At 40.7% G+C, this 19,482-nt stretch overlaps 1 protein-coding gene across 3 annotated transcripts in view; it reads left to right on the forward strand.

Annotated features, from left to right (window-relative positions):
- The window catches only part of scyl3 (SCY1-like, kinase-like 3), a 61,583-nt gene that overhangs the window by 11,132 nt on the left and 30,969 nt on the right, over positions 1–19,482 (forward strand). For 2 of the 3 annotated variants that reach the window (XM_041207780.1, XM_041207782.1), the window contains exons 2-7: positions 5,992–6,177; positions 9,408–9,521; positions 9,660–9,716; positions 11,060–11,162; positions 13,466–13,577; positions 14,188–14,268. In XM_041207780.1, coding sequence (XP_041063714.1) covers positions 5,992–6,177; positions 9,408–9,521; positions 9,660–9,716; positions 11,060–11,162; positions 13,466–13,577; positions 14,188–14,268 — 653 coding nt within the window. The remainder of the gene's footprint in view (positions 1–5,991; positions 6,178–9,407; positions 9,522–9,659; positions 9,717–11,059; positions 11,163–13,465; positions 13,578–14,187; positions 14,269–19,482) is intronic. The other variant, XM_041207781.1, reaches the window with a different exon arrangement.

Consider the following 19,482-nt stretch of genomic DNA (forward strand, 5'->3'; position numbering starts at 1 on the left):
TAGAGGGATTGGATGTCCTTGGTGAAAAGGAGGCGGTTGGGGCCAGAGAACTGGAAATTGTTGATATGATGCAGGGTGTCAGAGGAATCACGGATGTAGGTGGGAAGGGACTGGACAAGGGGAGAGAGAATGGAGTCAAGATAGCAAGAAATGATTCCGTGGGGCAGGAACAGGCTGACACAATCGGTCTGCTGGGACAGTCCTGTTTGTGGATTTTAGGTAGGAGGTAGAAGCGGGCCGTCCGAGGTTGGGAGACCATGAGGTTGGAAGCTGTGGAAGGAAGATCTCCAGAGGAGATGAGGTCAGTAACAGTCCTGGAAACAATGGATGTTCAGTGGTGGGGTCATGGTCCAGGGGGAGGTAGGAGGAAGTGTCTGTGAGTTGACGCTCAGCCTCTGAGAGGTAGAGGTCAGTGTGCCAGACAACAACAGCACCACCCTTGTCAGCAGGTTTGATGACAATCTCAGGGTTGCACCTGAGAGAATGGAGTGCAGCAAGTTCAGGGAGAGACAGGTTAGAGTGGGTGAGAGGAGCAGAGAAATCGAGACGACTGACGTCACGCCGACTGTTCTCAATGAAAAGATCAAGAGAAGGTAAGAATCCAGAGGGAAGGGTCCAGGTGGAGGGAGAATATTGGAGGCGGGTAAAAGGATCAGTTGAACAGGGAGAAGACTCCAGCCCAAAGAAGTGAGCACGGAGACGAAGGCGATGGAAGAAGAGTTCAGCATCGGGCCGAACCCGAAATTCATTGAGATGAGAGTGTAAGGGTATGAAACTAAGTCCTTTGCTGAGCACTGAACGTTCAGCATCGGAGAAGGGAAGGTCAGGGGGTATGGTGAATACACGGCCGGGGCTGGGATTGGAAGACGGGATGGGGACAGGGACAGGCTGGGGTGGAGGGTCCTGGATAGGCGTTGGTGTTGATGAGTTATTGGAGCTTGCGTTCCTTTGCACCTGAAAGAAAGAGACAAAGTTTCTTGTTGAGGCGTTGGATAAGACGAAGAATAAAATGAAACTGGGGGCACGGGCAGCTTAGAAATAGGGTGCGGCGCACTGCTGGAGGGAGAGGTCGAGTGTGTTCATATGGCGGTGCATGGCACTGAGTGTGGATCTCAGGATGCGACGAGAACAGCAGTCTGAGGAGCGTTCTATGTCCCGGAGATACCCGTAATCCTGGGTGGGTTCAAAACATGAGGGACGGAACTTCAGTTGACATCCACGTGGGGTAAGTCGGAGACGGAGACAGTCACTGAGGAAGGAAATATGGCTGTGAAAGCGAGTTTAAATTAGTTAAAATCCATGTTTTTGTGTGCCATATGCGTCTTGTATGTGTGTCTATAGGGATTTAAGAAGAGGTAGAGTTTAGGTTATAGAATTAGAAATTAGCAGTTCATATTTCCTCCTTTTACCACTGGTTAAAGACAATTTGTTCAATAAACAGTTATTTACTTATTAGGTTTACAAACTTGGTGCTTGTATTCTGTTAACCTAAGTCAAACAATTAGATGGTTTAATCAAAAACAAAAATAGCTGGAAAAAATCAACAGGTCTGACAGCTGCAGAGAAGAATACAGTTAACGTTTCAAGTCCGTATGACTCTTCATCAGAACGGGTGGTTTGATCAAACTTTTTCACATTTGTCATGGCTCGGGGAGCTGTGGGACTTAATATTGCAGCGCACTTTCCCCATTGAGTTGTGACACTGCAACATAGCCCAGTGAGAATGAGTTGGCTTGAATGATTATGGTGACAAAATTTAACTTCAGTTGATTGGGTGCCTGGTGTTCTGCTAATTTACCAAATATTCAATATTTTTACGAGTAACTTGTCTTTTCTTATAAATCATTTGCCTGTGCACTGTGAATCTATAAGCAATTTATAATATATATATTGGAATAGCTGTTCAAATTAGACTTAAATTGGAATCAAGTCACTGATTGTGATCTCACTATAGCTTTCAACTTGACATTTATAAGATTTAAGACAAGAATTGGTACTTGACTCTCATATCCTGTGTTATCAGTTCAACAGGATGCTGCTGTTAAATATAGAATGCAATGGCAAAGAATATTGGGTTAACAGAGATTTATAATGCATTTTGGAGTAGCTTCTGCTAAGTTACTGAACTGTATCTGCAGTTAATTTTGAAAGCATTCAATTACCGTATTCTTAGATTGTTTAGTTACTGTGGATAGCAGTTCCTGTTCTGTTTGAGCTTGGTAAATTAAACAGCCAAACATTCTGCTTAAACATCTACAGCATTTGAATTAATTTGAATTGGAGTGATTTGCAATGTGTGTACATATTCCTTCTGCCTGCGAAAAACAGGGCCCTGTGTATTAATATGTGTAGCTTCCAGTACATGCAAATGTGCCACACTGCGAGCCCGACTGACAATCTTAAATTGGTTGTCAGCGTAATTCTTAGCACACTGAGGATTACTTAGCAAATGTTGTCCAATCGCGGAATCTCATCTAATGTTGGATACTGCATTTTGAGTTTTGCAAGCTCGGGCTGGTTGGCTACGGCCTGTACCTTGCCCGTTGCAAACGGCGGCTGGGACATGCTGTTTAATATGATCTGCCAGTCTTTGAGATGTAGAGCCTACATACCTAGCGTAACACTGGCACTAAAATTCATATACCACATTACTCATTTGTGTGATCGGCAGGACGTCTTTTTAGCTTGACGGCAGAATCCTGTTAGTGGCAAAATCACTTGTGTTGCTGCTGCATAGTAGCAGTGTAAAACAGCTGGCTTCACTGTTGCTCAAATTTTTGAGATACCTTGCCCTTCCAGGGTGATCTGAAGTAGACTGGGCACTTTTCAGGGCTGAAAGTGATAGCCTAGTTTGCGTGATAGACACTGTGAAATGATCTGATCAGGGTAGCCGTTACCCCGCAGGATGCCCTTGATACGCCCTATTTCAGCATCAAGTTTGCATGGTGAGAAAATGGCTCAGACCCTATTTACAAGGTTGCTGATAAGACCAATCTTATAGCGCATGGAAATGTAAAAATTCCAATGCATATATTGATCAGTGAAGGTATGCTTGTGGTAGACTGGTAGAGAACCCCCAGCAGATTTTTCAACTAGTATGTCAAGGAAAGGGAGTTCATTCGACGGCTCCATTTCATAGGTGAATTTGAGTGCAAGGTGGAGTCCATTAAGACATGTAAGGAAATTACTACAAGCAGCTGCAGATTTAAATATAGCAAATGTATCATCCACATATTGGAAATATGAGAGGGGTGGGAGGTTTGGTGTCATTCCATCAAAGACACCCAACATGGAACCCACAAAGATGTTTGCGAAAGCCCGTGGCAACACCATCTATTTGGGCGTACATGATGTCAACAGCCTGAGTTGCCGAGTTCACAAGTTTGATGAATACTGATTCATGCATTGTTGGTGGGGCTAGATCACCATAATGTTGTTCTGCAGCTCAGGTATCCATGGCTTCTTTAAGTGGAACATTGGTGAATAGACTAGCAATGGACACAGCATTGCTATCTATATGCAAGTTCTGTATGGCCTTCGCAAATGTGAAGGTGCCCTTCACTGTGTTGGTGGAAAACTTGCTCAAAACTGGTTGTAATAATTTGCCCAACCATTTGGCCAATTCATCGTGTGCAGAACCAGTCATAGATAAGATGGAGCGTAAAGGGACATCACTTTTGTGGTCTTAAGCAGCCTATACACACCGCAGATGTAGTGAACCATGAGGATGAGACCTGTCATATATATCATGCAGCTCATCGCTCTTGCACAAGTCCAGCAAGCAATTTTTTAGCTTACTTAGTGAGCAAGACTGTCCAGTCAAGATGAAAAGCTTCAATGTGTCTCTCTTTTTCAGCAATATGTAGAATTATTAATTTTTCAAAAAAAACCTTTTCCAGTTTGAATGAGAGATAACCAGCATATAAAATCTGAAAATAAAACAGAAAATGCTGAAAGTGTGCACCAGGTCAGTCTTCTGGCATTTCGGGCCAGTTATGATTAAGGGCTACGTGCTTGGTGGCTTTTCCCTTTCCATGAGCTAACTGACCATTCTATTTTCAGCATTTTCTGTTTTTATTTCGTTGTACAAATTAAGCAGAAATTGTATCCGGCTGCATTAAAGAAAATGACATGCATGTTCAAAACTCTAAAACATTGGCTGCAAGATGCTTTTTAATGAAGTAATTTTGGAGTCCAGTCTCTCTTGTAATGAAGAATACATGGCACTCAATTTGCAAGCAGGTTCCATAAGCAGCAATGAGATAATGATACCTATTTTAGTGTTGTTTGTTCAGGGATCGATATGGGCCAGAGCACTTTGGAGAATTCTCTTATTGAAACAGCCACCTGCTGTATCATCAACATGCAATTAAAAAGGAACTGTGAACATTAGAAAGAGTAGATGCTGGAGCAATAAAAGCGCTAAGCATTTGCAGGAAGCGAGGTTAACATTCCAGGTGGGGGGAGGGGAAATCTTTAATCAGAACTTAATTGTACCAAAATTCTTAAACCTGTGCCAAGACAGCAACATTTAAAATGGTGCAATGTGGATTTTGATGCTAAAGATAGAGGAAATTCAGGATTTATGTGCATTTTATGCCAGCTCAGAATGCCCTCACTCTTTTGCTGAAAATCAATTAGCATCCTTGATGTAAAAAAAAATGTGGCTGTCCTATGGAACAGCCTAAAATTCGGTTACACAAAGTCATTTTTCTGGTGTTTTCCCAGAGATATTTCTAAGCATTTTTAAAATTTCACCTTAATGTAAAGTAAAATAATGAGAAGGTCAAGTACCTTGATCTTGGACAACACTGGGTTTCCAACACACTTGTCCATAGAGTGATAGGACTGGAGTTCATATCCACCACTCACACTGAATTTTTAAAATTTCAGATCTTACATTATGGAGAAGTGTTGAAAGTGCCATAGGTGCAGGTTTTTTCTTGGTCTTCCTAGCCAAAAGAAGTTGTGTACTGTGATGGGAGGTCTCAATTACCAAGATTTGGGGGTAAAAAAATCATAACGACCTTTCCAGCAATATTTTTCTGATATTTTATCTTTGCTCACTTACTGCTATCTGCCCCATTTAAGCTGCAAAGTTAGGATACTTGGGTCAAAAGTATTTATGGGCTAAGGTGGCAGACACTCAGAATTTTATTTATGGTGTTACTCTTACTTTTGCTTTTCCTCTTGGGCTGCAACCCTCTAAAACAAATGGATACATCAGCTACAACTCAGGTGGAATTTAACTCCCATCACAACTTGGGGCATACAGTGGAAGATTTCAGGTTAAGTATAAGAGAAGGAATTTTTCTTTTCAGTGAAAAGCTGCAACAGGTTTGGTTAGAAACAAAGGAAAAGATTATTTATATTGAATCATCAGAAGCATAAAATCTAGTCCAAATCATGGCTGCAAATCAATGACCTACTATCGGCACAGTTCACTGAAGCAACCATAGAAAAACAAAATGATGTGAATACTGGAAATAAATAAAAACAGAAAATGATGGAAATGCTCAGCAGGTCTGAAGCATCGGTGGCGAGAGAGAAAGAGTTACCGTTTCATGTTGATAAGTTTTCATTTGAACAGTGTTAGGTTTGTGATGATCAGTCTTTTGCTGTTAAATTTTAAAAACAGCTTTTGTTTTGCCCTAATGCAAACTGCATAGTATAATTAGCTGTGGAGGTGTCAGAATCAAATTTAGATAAATGGCGTCAGATGACTGAGAAAGTATTTAGTGGATTTTTTGCAGAGGAAATTTTTTTAAATTTTTTAAACTTCATTTTTAAAGCTAGCAAAGAACTGACTGTCTTTTATTCGCAGTAAAATTAACCCACATTGAGAAACCTGAGCGCTCGGTCTATGGTTGGAGGATACAGCAAAACTGGCATAAAACTGGTTTTGTGACACTTGAAGCACTCACTGCTCTTAAACTGATATTTGTGATAGTTGTTTTGATATTTTAAGTGTATCATAATTTTATATTTCAGCATCTGAAAACCTTACGCCATCCATGCCTATTAAGGTTCTTATCAAGCACAGTCGAAGTCGATGGAATCCATCTGATTACTGAACGCGTGCAACCTCTTCATATGGTCCTTGAAGATGTCTCCGCAAATGAGATCTGTGCAGGAATCTTTGACATCCTCCAAGCACTCATTTTCCTGCATGACAGAGTAAGTACGAAAAGGATTGAAAGTTAGTAGTTGCTGAATTTAGCCAAGATAAAGCATCATTTTTTGTGTGAAAACTATATTCTAATTTTGATTTGTTCTTGGGAAGTGACACCAGTAAGACTGCCCATCTCTCATTCCTCTGAGAAGGTGGTGCATTTTCTCCCTGAATTACTGCAGTGCTTGTGGTGATGATGCTCCCAAGTGTTTGAACAAAGAACAAAGAAAAGTACAACACAGGAACAGGCCCTTCGGCCCTCCAAGCCTGCGCCTATCGTATTGCCCGTCAACTAAAACATTTTGCACTTCCGGGGTCCGTATCCCTCTATTCCCATCCTATTCATGTATTTGTCAAGCTGCCTCTTAAGCACCACTATCGTACCTGCTTCCACCACCTTCTCTGGCAGCGAATTCCAGACGCTCACTACCCTCTGTGTAAAAAAAAAAAACTTGCCTCGTACACCTCCTCTAGTTTTCTCCTCTCACCTTAAATCTATGTCCCCTAGTAATTGACTCTTTCACCCTGGGAAAAAGCTTCTGACTATCTACTCTGTCCATGCCACTCATAATTTTGTAAACTTCTATCAAGTCGCCCCTCAATCTCCGTTGCTCTAGTGAGAACAATTCGAGGTTCTCCAATCTCTCCTCATAGCTAATAACCTCCAGACCAGGCAGCATCCTGGTAAACCTCCTCTGCACCCTCGCCAATGCCTCCATATCCTTCTGGTAATGTGGCGACCAGAATTGCACGCAATATTCCAAGTGTGGCCTAACCATGGTTCTATATAGCTGCAGCATGACTTCCCAGCTTTTATACTCAATACCCCTGCCAATGAAGGCAAGCATGCCATATGCCTTCCTGACTACTTTATCCACCTGCGTTGCCACTTTCAGTGACCTGTGGACCTGCACACCCAGATCCCTATGCCCGTCGATGCACTTAAGGGTTCTGCCATCTACTGTATAATTCCTGCTTGTATTAGACCTTCCAAAATGCATTACCTCGCATTTGTCCGGATTAAACTCCATCTGCCATTTCTCCACCCAAGTCTCCAACCGATCTATATCCCGTTGTATCCTTTGACAATCCTCTTCACTATCTGCAACTCCTCCAACCTTAGTGTCGTCTGCAAACTTACTAATAAGCCCAGTGACATTTTCCACCAAATCATTTATGTATACTACAAACAGCAAAAGTCCCAGCACTGATCCCTGTGGAACTCCACTAGTCACAGCTCTCCATTCAGAAAAGCACCCTTCCACTACTACCCTCTGTCTTCTATGACCAAGCCAATTCTGTATCCATCTTGCCAGCTCACCTTTGATCCCATGCGATTTTACTTTCTGTACCAGTCTGCCATGAGGGACCTTGTCAAAGGCCTTACTGAAATCCATGTATATAACATCCACTGCCCTTCCATCGTCAATCATCTTTGACGCTTCCTCGAAAAACTCGATCAAGTTAGTGAGACACGACCTCCCCTTCACAAAACCATGCTGCCTCTCACTAATAAGCCCATTTGCTTCCAAATGGTAGTAAATCCTGTCACGAAGAATCTTCTCCAATAATTTCCCTACCACTGGTGTAAGACTCACCGGCCTGTAATTTCCTAGATTATCCCTGCTACCCTTCTTAAACAATGGAACAACATTGGCCATTCTCCAGTCTTCTGGGACCTCCCTCACCCGTAACCAGTGAGGATACAAAGATTTCTGTCTAGGCCCCAGCAATCTCCTCCCTTGTCTCCCTCAGTACTGGGGTAGATCCCATCTGGCCCTGGGGACTTATCCACCTTAATATTCTTCAAGACGCCTAACACCTCTTTTTTGATCTCAACGTGATCCAGACTATCTACACACTCTTCCCTAGACAAATCGACCGCTGAGTCCTTCTCTTTGGTGAATACTGATGAGAAGTATTCTTTTAGTATCTCTCCCATTTCTTCTGGCTCCACACACAGATTCCCACCTCTGTCCCTGAGTGGGGCTACCCTTTCCCTGGCTGCCCTCTTGCTTTTTACATATGTATAAAAGGCTTTGGGATTTTCCTTAATCCTGGTTGCCAGTGACTTTTCATGACCCCTTTTAGCCTTCCTGAACCCTTGCTTAAGTTTCTTCCTACTTTCTTTACATTCTCCACGGGCTTCATCTGTTCCCAGCCTTCTAGCCCTTACGAATGCTTCCCTTTTCTTTTTGACTAATCTCACAATATCCTTCGTTATCCAAGGTTCCTGAAACTTGCCATGCTTATCCTTCATCCAAGTTTGGTTGAGAATTTCAAAATTTTGACCCAACAATAGCTAAGGAAAACTTGAAAGTGAACGTATTGGCAATGGTGGTAGTTGTAAAGGAAAGAGGTTATTTTGCAAATGAATCTTGATGCATCTTATAAATTATACTGCAACTATAACGTACTGGTAATTGTGCAGGTGGGTACTTGAGTCTAATGGTACGCCCACCAATCAAGTAAACTGCTCTTTCAAGATCCTAATGTTGCAGCTGCTTCTTATTAGGCAAGTGGTGAGTATTCCATCCTGTTGATGACTTGAGCTTTGAAGATTGTAGAGAGGTTTTGGCAAGTCAGCTGTTGATCCATTTGTTGCAGACTATATAGCCTCTGATCTGCAGGTAACGAAGGAGAGAAAATGGCAAAGTTGCGGGGGGTGGGAAATGGATCATATACTTTATCTGTCGTTACTGAAGTAAATTAGCTTTTTGACTTTACAAGAAGTTGGTTGAGGTTTTTCGAAAAAAAAAATGTTATGGAATTGGAAACCTTCATGGGGAAACACTTTAGTTAGGGCTTGAAACCTTTCATATCTGAACATTTAGTTTCTCCCCCCATTACTATTTTATGTAAATACTCTCCAGTCTTTAATAGCATTCACTTTTTTGGTAATATTCCTTTGATTATGACTGGCCTGTGTTCTGAGTCCTGTTACTGGAAGGCAAAAGGTTGATGTTGGTTGTTATTGATAAGTTTTCCAGGTTTCCACTTGCCTGGTATTGCACCAGATAGCTTGGCAGTGGATAGAGGAAGAACACAAGGTGCACAGAAAAGTGAAGATCAGAGTGGTGGATGCCATCATTTATGGCATGGTTTTGCTGTTTAATCAATGGAATGATTTTGCAAGAAGCAGAAATCCATGCAAGGAAGCACATTGCAGACAATTATGTTTTTTAGCCATAGCTAAAATGTTATAAAGTACATTATTTGGACTCTTGTATCACAGGGAAAACTGAGCCACAATAACGTTTGCATTTCGTCTGTGTTTGTGAGCGAGGATGGTCACTGGAAGCTGGGAGGAATGGAGTCCATGTGTCAGTTCACTCAGGCATCAGCTGAGGTGAGAAAATTCTATCTTAGTCCATTTGGCCATTATAACTTTTTAATGTTGTGGAATAAAATCTGATTTGTACTGTTCCTGAAAGTTCTTTTCAAACTTTTTTAAAAATGTTTTAACATGTGCTGTTTCTTTTTGCAGTTCCTGTCCAGCATCAAATCGTTGAGAGATTTGAGTGGCATTGCTCCTGAGGAGCAGGTGTGTCCATAATTATGAATGCAAGCATTGTTTTAATTCTTTTTAAAAAAAACCTAAGACTGCGTTTTGTAACTAGATGGGGAATAGAGATGGAATTGCAGACACTTGAGATGTATTATAGCATTCTAACTAGCAAACATGATTTTATGAGATATATTGATTCTTGTGTTGCTAGCATCTTAATAATTGAACAATTCTGACATACAGAATTTACAATGGGTGTCCGCAGTACAGTACAACTTGTTTTAAGCATGTACTTTCCTGAAAAGACAATTGGCAGAGGAGAGAAGAAAAAACTCTTTCCACATCCTGTCCCTATTTAACAATCCTTCCGGCTCTTATCTGGCACAGCACCATTAGCCTCCTTCAGTCATTAATTTTGCACCACCCCCCGCCCAAATAATGATTGTAATAGATGAGCCTAGATGGTAAGTGTCAGCTGACAGTTTGACAGAGATTACAACAGTCAAAGCCAAACTCTGTTGGGACATCTTCACCCTGTTGTGCCTCCATCCATCCTCCCATATTGCCCTCCTGATACTGGGGATGGTGAGGCTCGATGTATTGACCCTACAATCTCAGTTGGGAACAGTTTCCTCGACAAAAATAAGGAATTCACCCTGGGATTTTCCTGATTTGTTCAGTACTGGACATTACGTTTCTTTGCTAACGATGTGACACTGCGACTAAAGTCCCAGTACTATTCTTCAAGATGGTGTTCCCAAGAGAGGTCCTGGAAAAACGGAAGACAGATGAAGCTATTTGAGCACAGTTTCAAAGAAGTAAAACCAGAAAATGCAGTAAAAAGATTGAATTAATTAAATGATGGAACTAAGAGTAAGATGCACGTAACCAAAAAGAGATAATGTAAAGCATGCATTGAATTTTAACATCTGTGATGTAGTAAGGTTGCTTTTCTTTTGATTAAATATAAATTAAATATCAATCTTCTAAAAATAAATAGCACAAATCTGGAGATAGCTGAAACCAATACAGAAAACTTTGAAATGCCCAGGAAGTCAAGCTGCACCTGTGGAGAGAACAGAGCAGTTAGTATTTGATTGCAACCCCTTTGTCAAAACGCAGAAGTTGGGTTGTTCTCCACTACATCACAAGATAAATGTAGAGATCTTGTTACAGATGTTTAGTGCCTGGAATATACCCAGAGTGTGTTGTTAGCCTGTCAGGAAGGCAAAGTGTGCTATTTTTGAATATTGCTCATGTAAAGCACTTGAGTGCTATCTAAGCCTCACTCAGAGACTGGGGCTAGGATATAACTTAAGAGGAGCAGTATGTACTAATAAAAGTAAAAGGCTGTTGCAAACTTACCTTGTCCAATTTAGTCTGCAGGTTTTCAGATTCTTCCCAATACACATGGACATGCTCGGGATGCTTTCTCATTTGGGATGATGGTTGAGAAACTCCTTCCATTGCTTAATGATGTGGGTAAGAGTTTTCATGCTGCATGTTTCAGTGACCATACACAATGTTTACATATAGCCAATGACTGTCAACTAACTGCCAGGGAAACACTCTCTGGTCAATTCAAGGATTTGATTCTTCTCAAGTAATTTTTTTTAGGCATTTCATTGCTATATTATCCATAGCTTTTTTTCATGGGATCATAAAAAATAGGAGCAGGAGTAGGCCATTTGGCATATCGAATCTGTTCTGCCATTCAGTAAGATCATGACTAATCTGATTGTGGCCTTAATACCACTTTCCTGCCTGCCCCCATAACCCTCAAGTCCCTCTGTCTAACCCAGCCTTGAATATTTTCAAAAACCCAGCCCCCACTGCTCTCCAGGCAAGAGAATCCCAAAGACTATCAACCCTCTGAGAGAGGAAATTCCTCCTTCTCTCCATCTTAAATTGGAGATCCCTTATTTTTAAATTATGCCCCCAATACTAGATTTCTGCCACAAGGGGAAACATCCTCTCCACATCAACCCTGGCAAGCCCTCTCAGAATCTTTTATGTTTCGATAAGATCACCTCTCATTCTTCTAAACTCCAATGAGTACAGGCCGAACCTGCTCAACCTTTCCATGTACGACAACTCCATCATCCCATGAAGCAGCCTAGTGTACTTTATCTGGATTGCTTCCAATGCGAGTATATCAGTCCTTAAGAAAGGAGACCAAAACAATAGAAAGTATTCACCAATGCCCTGTACAACTGTATCAAAAGTTCCTTATACTCCATCCCCTTGCAATAAAGGCCAACATTCCATTTGCCTTTCTAATTACGTGCTGTATCTGCATATGAACTTTTTGTGGTTTTTTTTTTCCCCGTCATCCTTGTGCAATTTGTTTCCTTTACCAAAGTTGCATGTTCTGAATGCTAATGTTCAATTATTGACATATTTCTACAAATTCCCATATCGTTTGAATAGACTTATCTTTTAAATTTACTATCCACTATACACATATAAATAAATGTGGATGTATACTGGCATTCTGATATAAAATGCAATGGAGTATACAGAATGTACAGGACAATGGCTGACGATGGGCTGCATACACATGATTCAATTGTGTAATGCACTTCAGAACAATTTTCAAGAAGGAAGGAAATGCTAGTCAGGAGACTAGAAATTAAAGGCTCTAAGGCACTGACAAGACAGAATAAAGCATTTTGAAGCAAATTGATATTGGTAGAGGGTTCTAAGCTGTGGAGTCGAGCAGTAATCTAGAATCCAAGCAATATTGGTTGGCGGCTGGAATTTGAGACTAAGAAATATCACCTTTTTAAATGCTGAAATGTGACTAGAGAATTCACATGAGGACTTTGAAAGTCTGTATGCTTTTGGTTGAAGCCTCTGGAGCTTGACGAGCATGAGAGGGAAATTTGACTTCAGAGTCTGGATTAACTAAAGTATAGGTTGAAAGGGCACATTCAGTAACTCAATTCTCAAGGTGATGAAGGTGGGAAATATGGTTTTGGCAAAGGGGAGAAAAAGTACAAGAGTTGAGTTCAAGTAATAGCTTAAAATTCTTCCTTTCATTGGGCACATGTTGAATAACTACTTAAGTTAACATTTGCTGGAATATGAGGATAGAGCAAGAAGGAGGCATAATGGGCCAAATGCTATGTCCTGTGCTGTATCATTCTATGATCCTATAACTCAACAGGAAAAAATATTCATCTGTGGACAGCAATAAGAAGCGTTGGGCAAAGAAGGAAGTATTTGCACAGCCTCTGTGTCCCAAACCAAGTGTTTCAAGTGTTGCCACCATTGTAATGTAGGAAACACAGCAATCAATATGTGCAAAGCAAGGTCCCACAAACATCAATGAGATAATGACCAGTTAATCTTTTATTTAGTGATGGTTGAGGGACAAATATTGAACAGGATACTGATGACAATGTAATAAACATTGACATTTTATGGAGTCAGATGACAGAAGTTGATATTTTGTTCTAATGCAATATCCAAGTGCAGTATCCAAGATGCATCCAAATATTTTTTCTAGTTACTCAGTAAATCAAGTTTATTAATTTGTGTGTGTGCTTGGCCTTTAAAAATGAGAAAACTGAGTTGCAAAAAGCAGGTATTTGTATTGTGGCTTTACTGAAAGAACATCACTGCATAAGTGGTAATGTATAAAGCATTCATTATGAAAATCCACTGTTTGATTCTTCTGAAGCTGTTCGTACTGACTTCTGGACATCAGCGTGCAGAGCCATGTTTGTCGGTTAAATTGTTGTAGTGAGTGGAGGTTCAAGGTTAATGTGCCTATCCTCTAGTTGCAGAACATTTGCAGACAAGTTTTCAAGAAACCTTAAAAGTTGCCCTCTTAAACCCAGACCCCATGCAACGGCCACCTTTACAGAATTTGCTATCTCATGAGTTCTTTAGGTAAGTGAAGACCTCTTTAAGTTCCACTTTAGTAAATATCAGTGCAATATGAGTGATGTGAATTAAAGTTTTGCATGATTGCCACTTAATTGCAAATAATTTGTTTGACATGAAATACTTACATGCAGAGTAGTGTAGTGCAGTGGTGAATCTGCATCTCAAATGCAACTCCATTTGAGTAAAAGAAGAAATAAACTTTAAACTGATTTCAGTGGGCTCACCTGTCTACTGATAACCCAAGTGTATTTGCTTAATGCTGAATATTTCCTTAATACACACTTGAATTGGTCCACAGGCATTGTAAACCATATATTTAAGATATCTTTCCAATGAACATACACCTGCTTTGAATTGTTTTTGTAAAATACTAGAATGATATCTACTCGGGTCCCCAGAATATTTTCAAAGATGCGCTCTATTTGTGATATGTTGCCATGTTGCGGAATTAGATAGACTGAGAGTCAATGTACCTTGGGTAGCTTCATAGTATGAGTAATTTTAGATAAGAAAACCATGTCCTTGATAAAATTCAGTTTATAGACTGAAACATTTAGTTGATATTGGTATTTGTGGTTGTAACAGTCAGCTAATAAATGCTGTATCTCAACAGCAGGAACGAGTTCTTGGAAGTTGTCAATTTTTTAAAAGGCTTGACACTAAAAACCGAAGAAGAAAAGAATGAGTTTTTCAAGTAGGTATCCTGTTTCTGTTACTGAATTCTAATTTTTAAAAAATGATGTCATGCAACAGCTGCAAAATGATCATACCCTAACAATTACCTTTTAAATATGTTGAGTAACTGAAGGGCAGACAGTGTTATATATTTTATATGGTACACATCATTCCCATTTCTGCCCTTAACTACAATCATACTAAACAAGTTAGGAGTAGGAACCCCAACTGATTTTGGGATCTCCATTCCCTCAGTATCAACTCTGAAACCCAATGTAGCACTCCTACAGCAGCTCCACCTGACTCCACACAAACTGTAGATCAAACCTCGACTTTCATAATCTTGGCACACGTTAGTCAGTGTATTATGCACTCGGCCTTCCAGGGGGAGAAGTCTGTCAACAACCCACTTGTATCATTGGTAGCATATATTAAATAATTTTTTCAAAGCAAACTTTCTCAGTTCAGCAAGCTTGGGAAACTAGCATAGTAGTTACTTTACTGGATTAGTGATGCAGAGGCCTGGACTAATAATCTGGAGACACGAGTTCAAATCTCAACATGGCAGCTAGGAAATTTAAGTTCAGTTATTTAAATAAATCTGGACTAAAATGGTGACCATGTAATTGTCATATTGCCGTAAAAACCCATTTGGTTCACCGATGTCTTTTAGGGGAGATCTATCCTTACACGGTCTGGTCCATACATGATTTACAGCAATCTGGTCAACTCTTGGCTGCCCTCTGAAATGGCCTATCAAGCCACTCAGTTGTCAAGAAGGTGGCTCATAGCCACTACTTAAGTGAAATTAAGGATGGGCAATAAATGCTGGCTTTGCTGGTGACTCCCATATCTTATTAGTAAAGCTTTTTAAAAAAAAAAGAATTCCCACATTTTTCCAAGTAGTGACTTCACTATCGGAAAGTTCATAATTGTTAGAAGGTGGATTTAATCATCCTGCATATAAGAAACCAGCACTTAAAGATCATATGTTGTATTGTGGTGAATATTAAGAACTGCTGCACTGGTGAAATAACTGTTACCCAAAAGGAAGTTTATTTTGTTTTACAAAGTGAGGATCTGAAATAAGCCTCTGAGTTTTGATAGGAATTTTTCTTACAGGGCACAGTGTGTTTCCATCCTATGTTCAAACATCATCCCAATAAAGATCATGAGTACTGAAGATGCATGTATCATTTTGTTCTGCTACTTTATAATAGTATTGTCTCCCGTACACCCATTTGTTTTGTAGGGTTGTTTGTGATTTTGGAAAATCATTGCTCTTTTTGTCATTCTGATAGCAATTTTGATGCCCCAAATGACCCATAGATTGGTTTTCTGATTTTCGCATTTTTATTTCTGCCTAAATTTAGCTTTTTTTTAAATAAAACAACTATTAGCTGTAAGCAATTCTGTTTTTTCTGAGTCCATTAAACCAAATGTTTATTGTCAAAAAATCTCTGGCTAAATCAGCGAAGCAACCTGACAAGAACAACTAAGTTACTTCAATCAAATAATAAGTGGGAGGTACGTCATTACCTGCATCTTCAGCATCGCTCCCATAAAGGGGTCCCAAAGAGTGGTGTCCCAAAAGTAGAATCCCAGGGGGAACATAGAGAGGAAGAGGTCCCAATTCAGTTAAAAAGAGAGGAGCGGAGAAAAAAGGCTCCAAATAGGAAAAGGGCTGTGGGAGACAGAATTTTTGAAGAGGGCTCAAGGGAGTCCCTGGTAATCAAATAGGACTCCGAAGAAGCCCTGAAGATCCGAGAAGGCAGCAAACGTTGGTGACTTGCGCTGCAGGCCGTTGGGGCAAAGGTTACCTCTTTGGGGCAGTAATGTTTTGCTTGTCACAGCCGAAGATCTCAAATTGTGCTTGAGAGTTGGTGTCTGATGATTTACTCGGAAATTCAAGTGGACAGAATCCCAGGAGATGATATTGAAACCCTGCGAGGTGTTGTTGATGCCATCGGAATTGGAGCGACTTTTGGAGAGAATGCCAAGGTTAGATCTTTGAAGGTAAGGACAGGAATCCCTTGTGAGAGAGGCAACAGAGTTTGAGATTGTTTGATTGTGTTACTGACATCTGGGTGGGTTATTGAGAAATCTGTGAACTCTATTTTGGTCACATTTGGATTTATTGTGCAGAGCTGTGTTCGATCACAGTTTGCCTGTTATGTCACATGTACCTCATACTTACCCTGAATGTTAGAGTATAAAATAGATATTGTAAACTGTTTATATCTTTCTGACCTTGTATAGTAAAGTTTATTGTTGCTTGTTGAAAACCCGTGGAATCATGTGGCTTTATTCACTGGGCAAGTGTCTGGAATCTCAAGGTAAAAGCAAAATACTGCGGATGCTGGATATCTGAAACAAAAACAGAATGCTGGAAAAACTCAGCAGTTCCAACAGCATCTGTGGAGAGAAAAACTGAGTTAACGTTTCGAGTCCATATGACTCTTCTTCAGAGCCCTGTTCTGGAATCTCAACCTTTGTCTACTTTAAAAGAAACTTTATGGGTCCCTAACTAGATCTTGCCAAAATCTTGAGGGTATCATCTAGAATCATAACATAAATTGGGGGCTCGTCCAGGACTTCGAATCCACAGACAAATACAAGTGCTAGTACTTTCTAAGGTTAAGGCTGATAAGATTTCCACAGTGAATTTTACTATACTGATTGAAAAGCAGAATGGCTTTGTCAATTGATACGACTTTTCTGGAAAGGTTTACCCCCAAGTGATTTGCAACAATTAACCAAGGCCAGGTTAATCACATTAACAAAAGAATGAGCTAAAAGCAGGGGCTAAGAAAGTAAAAATGTTTGAGGTAATAGCACAGCATCTGGGATTTGAAGAAGAACGTTAGCCAGATAACAATTCGGTTGAATTAGCTAGAATTCAGTTGCAAATGAAGCAGCTTGAGATAGAAAGTGATAGAAAAAGGCAGAAACTTTAAAAAGAAATTTAAAAACTTGAACTCCAGAGTGAGAAGTTAGTGAAGGCGCAAAAGAAAGGGAAATGTCGAAGAGCAGAAGAAATCAGACAGCATGAACTGGCTGATTCTGAGTTATAAATCTGATAGTTAATTTCTGCTAATCCTACTTGTTACATGTACCGGTTTTTGTTTTGGTTAAATCCTTGTAACTTTATAATACGATGTGTGTAATGAAAAGGTTATCTATATAGTATATAATCTATTTGTTAGACACTTATAATGTTAAGTACTACTTGTCAAGAAATTGTAAAGTTACTGTTAAGCCTTCACTGTAGTGAAGCTTTACTTCCAGATGGGCAGGTGTTATGAAATCCAAACTTAGTTTGGTGTTGAGAACAGAGGCAGAAAACTTTGGTGCAGAGAGCAGACTGTACGTGTGCAAATCAGCATTTTTATGTTCTTTGGGCCCAGTGCACCTGTGCATGAAGAAAAACGACACAAAAACCTGGGTCAAGTGACCGGGAGCGAAACACCATCAAGAAGAGTCCCAGGCAGGGACAAGGAGAGGGGATACGGAGTGGTCCCAAAAGAGGTCCTAGAGGGGACAGGGAGAGGAAGAGGTTCCAGTTCAGTTAAAAAGAGAAGAGCAGAGAGAAAAGGTTCCAAATAGGAAAAGGGCTGTGAAAGCAGATGTTAAGTGAAGAGGGTTCAAGGGAAGCCCTGGTGGTTGAAGAGGGCTCAGAAGAAATCCTGAAGATCCAAGAAAGCAGCAAAGGTTGGTGACTCGGTGCTGTGGGCTGCTGGGGCAAAGGTACCCCATTGGAGCAGCAGTGTATGTTTGGCACGGCCGAAGATCTGAAATTGTGCTTGAGTTGGTATCCGATGCTGTACTCGGAAATTCAGGGGAACAGAATCTCGGGAAACGAGATTGAAACCCTGTGAGGTGGGCTGTTGTTGATGTCGTCTGAATTGGAATTCTCTCCAAAAGTCGCTCCGAGGTTAGATCTTCAAAGGTGAAATCTGGAATCCCTCATGAGAGAGAGAGTTTGAGAGATTGGTTGATTCGGTGTTACTGACATCTGGGTGGGTTGTTGAGAAATCCGTGGACTCTGTTTTGGTCACATTTGGCATTCATTGTGCAGTGTGGTGTGTTCGGCCACAGTTTGTCTGTTAATTCACAAGTACCTCATGTTAACCCTGAATTTTGGCGTATAAAATAGATATTGTAAATTGCTTCATCTTTCTGACCTTGATTAATCAAGGATAATCAGTATGGCTTTGTCAGGGGGAGATCATGTTTAACAATTTGATTGAAGTTTTCGAGGAGATGACCAGGTGTGTAGATGAGGGTAGTGCAGTTGGTGTAGTCTACATGGACTTCAGTAAGGCTTTTGACAAGGTCTCGCATGGGAGTCTGGTCAAGAAGATAAGAACCCATGGGAACCCAGGGCAATTTGGCAAATTGGATCCAAAATTGGCTTAGTGACAGGAGGCAGAGGGAGTTGGTGGAAGGTCATTTTTGTGGCATGAAGCCTGTGTCCTCAGGGTTTGGTGCTGGGCCTCTTGCTGTTTGTAGTATACATTATTGATCTCGACATGAACGTAGGAGGTATGAGCAGTAAGTTCGCAGATGACATGAAAATTGGTGGTGTGGTAAATAGTGAGGAGGAAAGCCTTAGACTACAGGACGATATAGACAGGCTGGTTAGATGGGCAGAACAATGGCAAATGGAATTTAACCCTGAAAAATGTGAAGTGATGCATTTTGAGAGGACCCTTAAGGCAAGGAAGTACATGATGAATGGTAGGACTTTAGGAAGCACGGAGGATCAGAGGGATCTTGGTGTGCATGACCATAGATCCTTGAAGGCAGCAGGACAGGTAGATAAGGCGGTTAAGAAAGCAATTGGATACTTGTCTTTATTAGTCAAGGCATTGAATACAAGAGCAGGGAGGTTATGATGGAGTTGTATAAAGTAAAAATGTTACTTAGGCCACATCTGGAGTACTGTGTGCAGTTCTGTTCATCATATTTGGGAAGGATGTGATTGCACTGGAGAGGGTGCAGTGGAGATTCACCAGGATGTTGCCTGGGCTGGAGTGTTTCCGCTATAAAGAGAGACTAGATAGGCTGGGGTTGTTTTCCTTGAAGCAGAGAAGGGTGGGGGTGGGGACCTGATTGAGGTGTACAAAATTGAGGGGCATAGATAGGAAGAAACTTTTCCCCTTAGTGGAGGGGTCAATAACCAGGGGGTTTAGATTTAAAGTAAGGGCAGGAGGTTTAGTGGAGATTTGAG

Source organism: Carcharodon carcharias, chromosome 16 (assembly GCF_017639515.1).
Source record: "Carcharodon carcharias isolate sCarCar2 chromosome 16, sCarCar2.pri, whole genome shotgun sequence".
Classification (NCBI taxonomy): Eukaryota; Metazoa; Chordata; class Chondrichthyes; order Lamniformes; family Lamnidae; genus Carcharodon; species Carcharodon carcharias.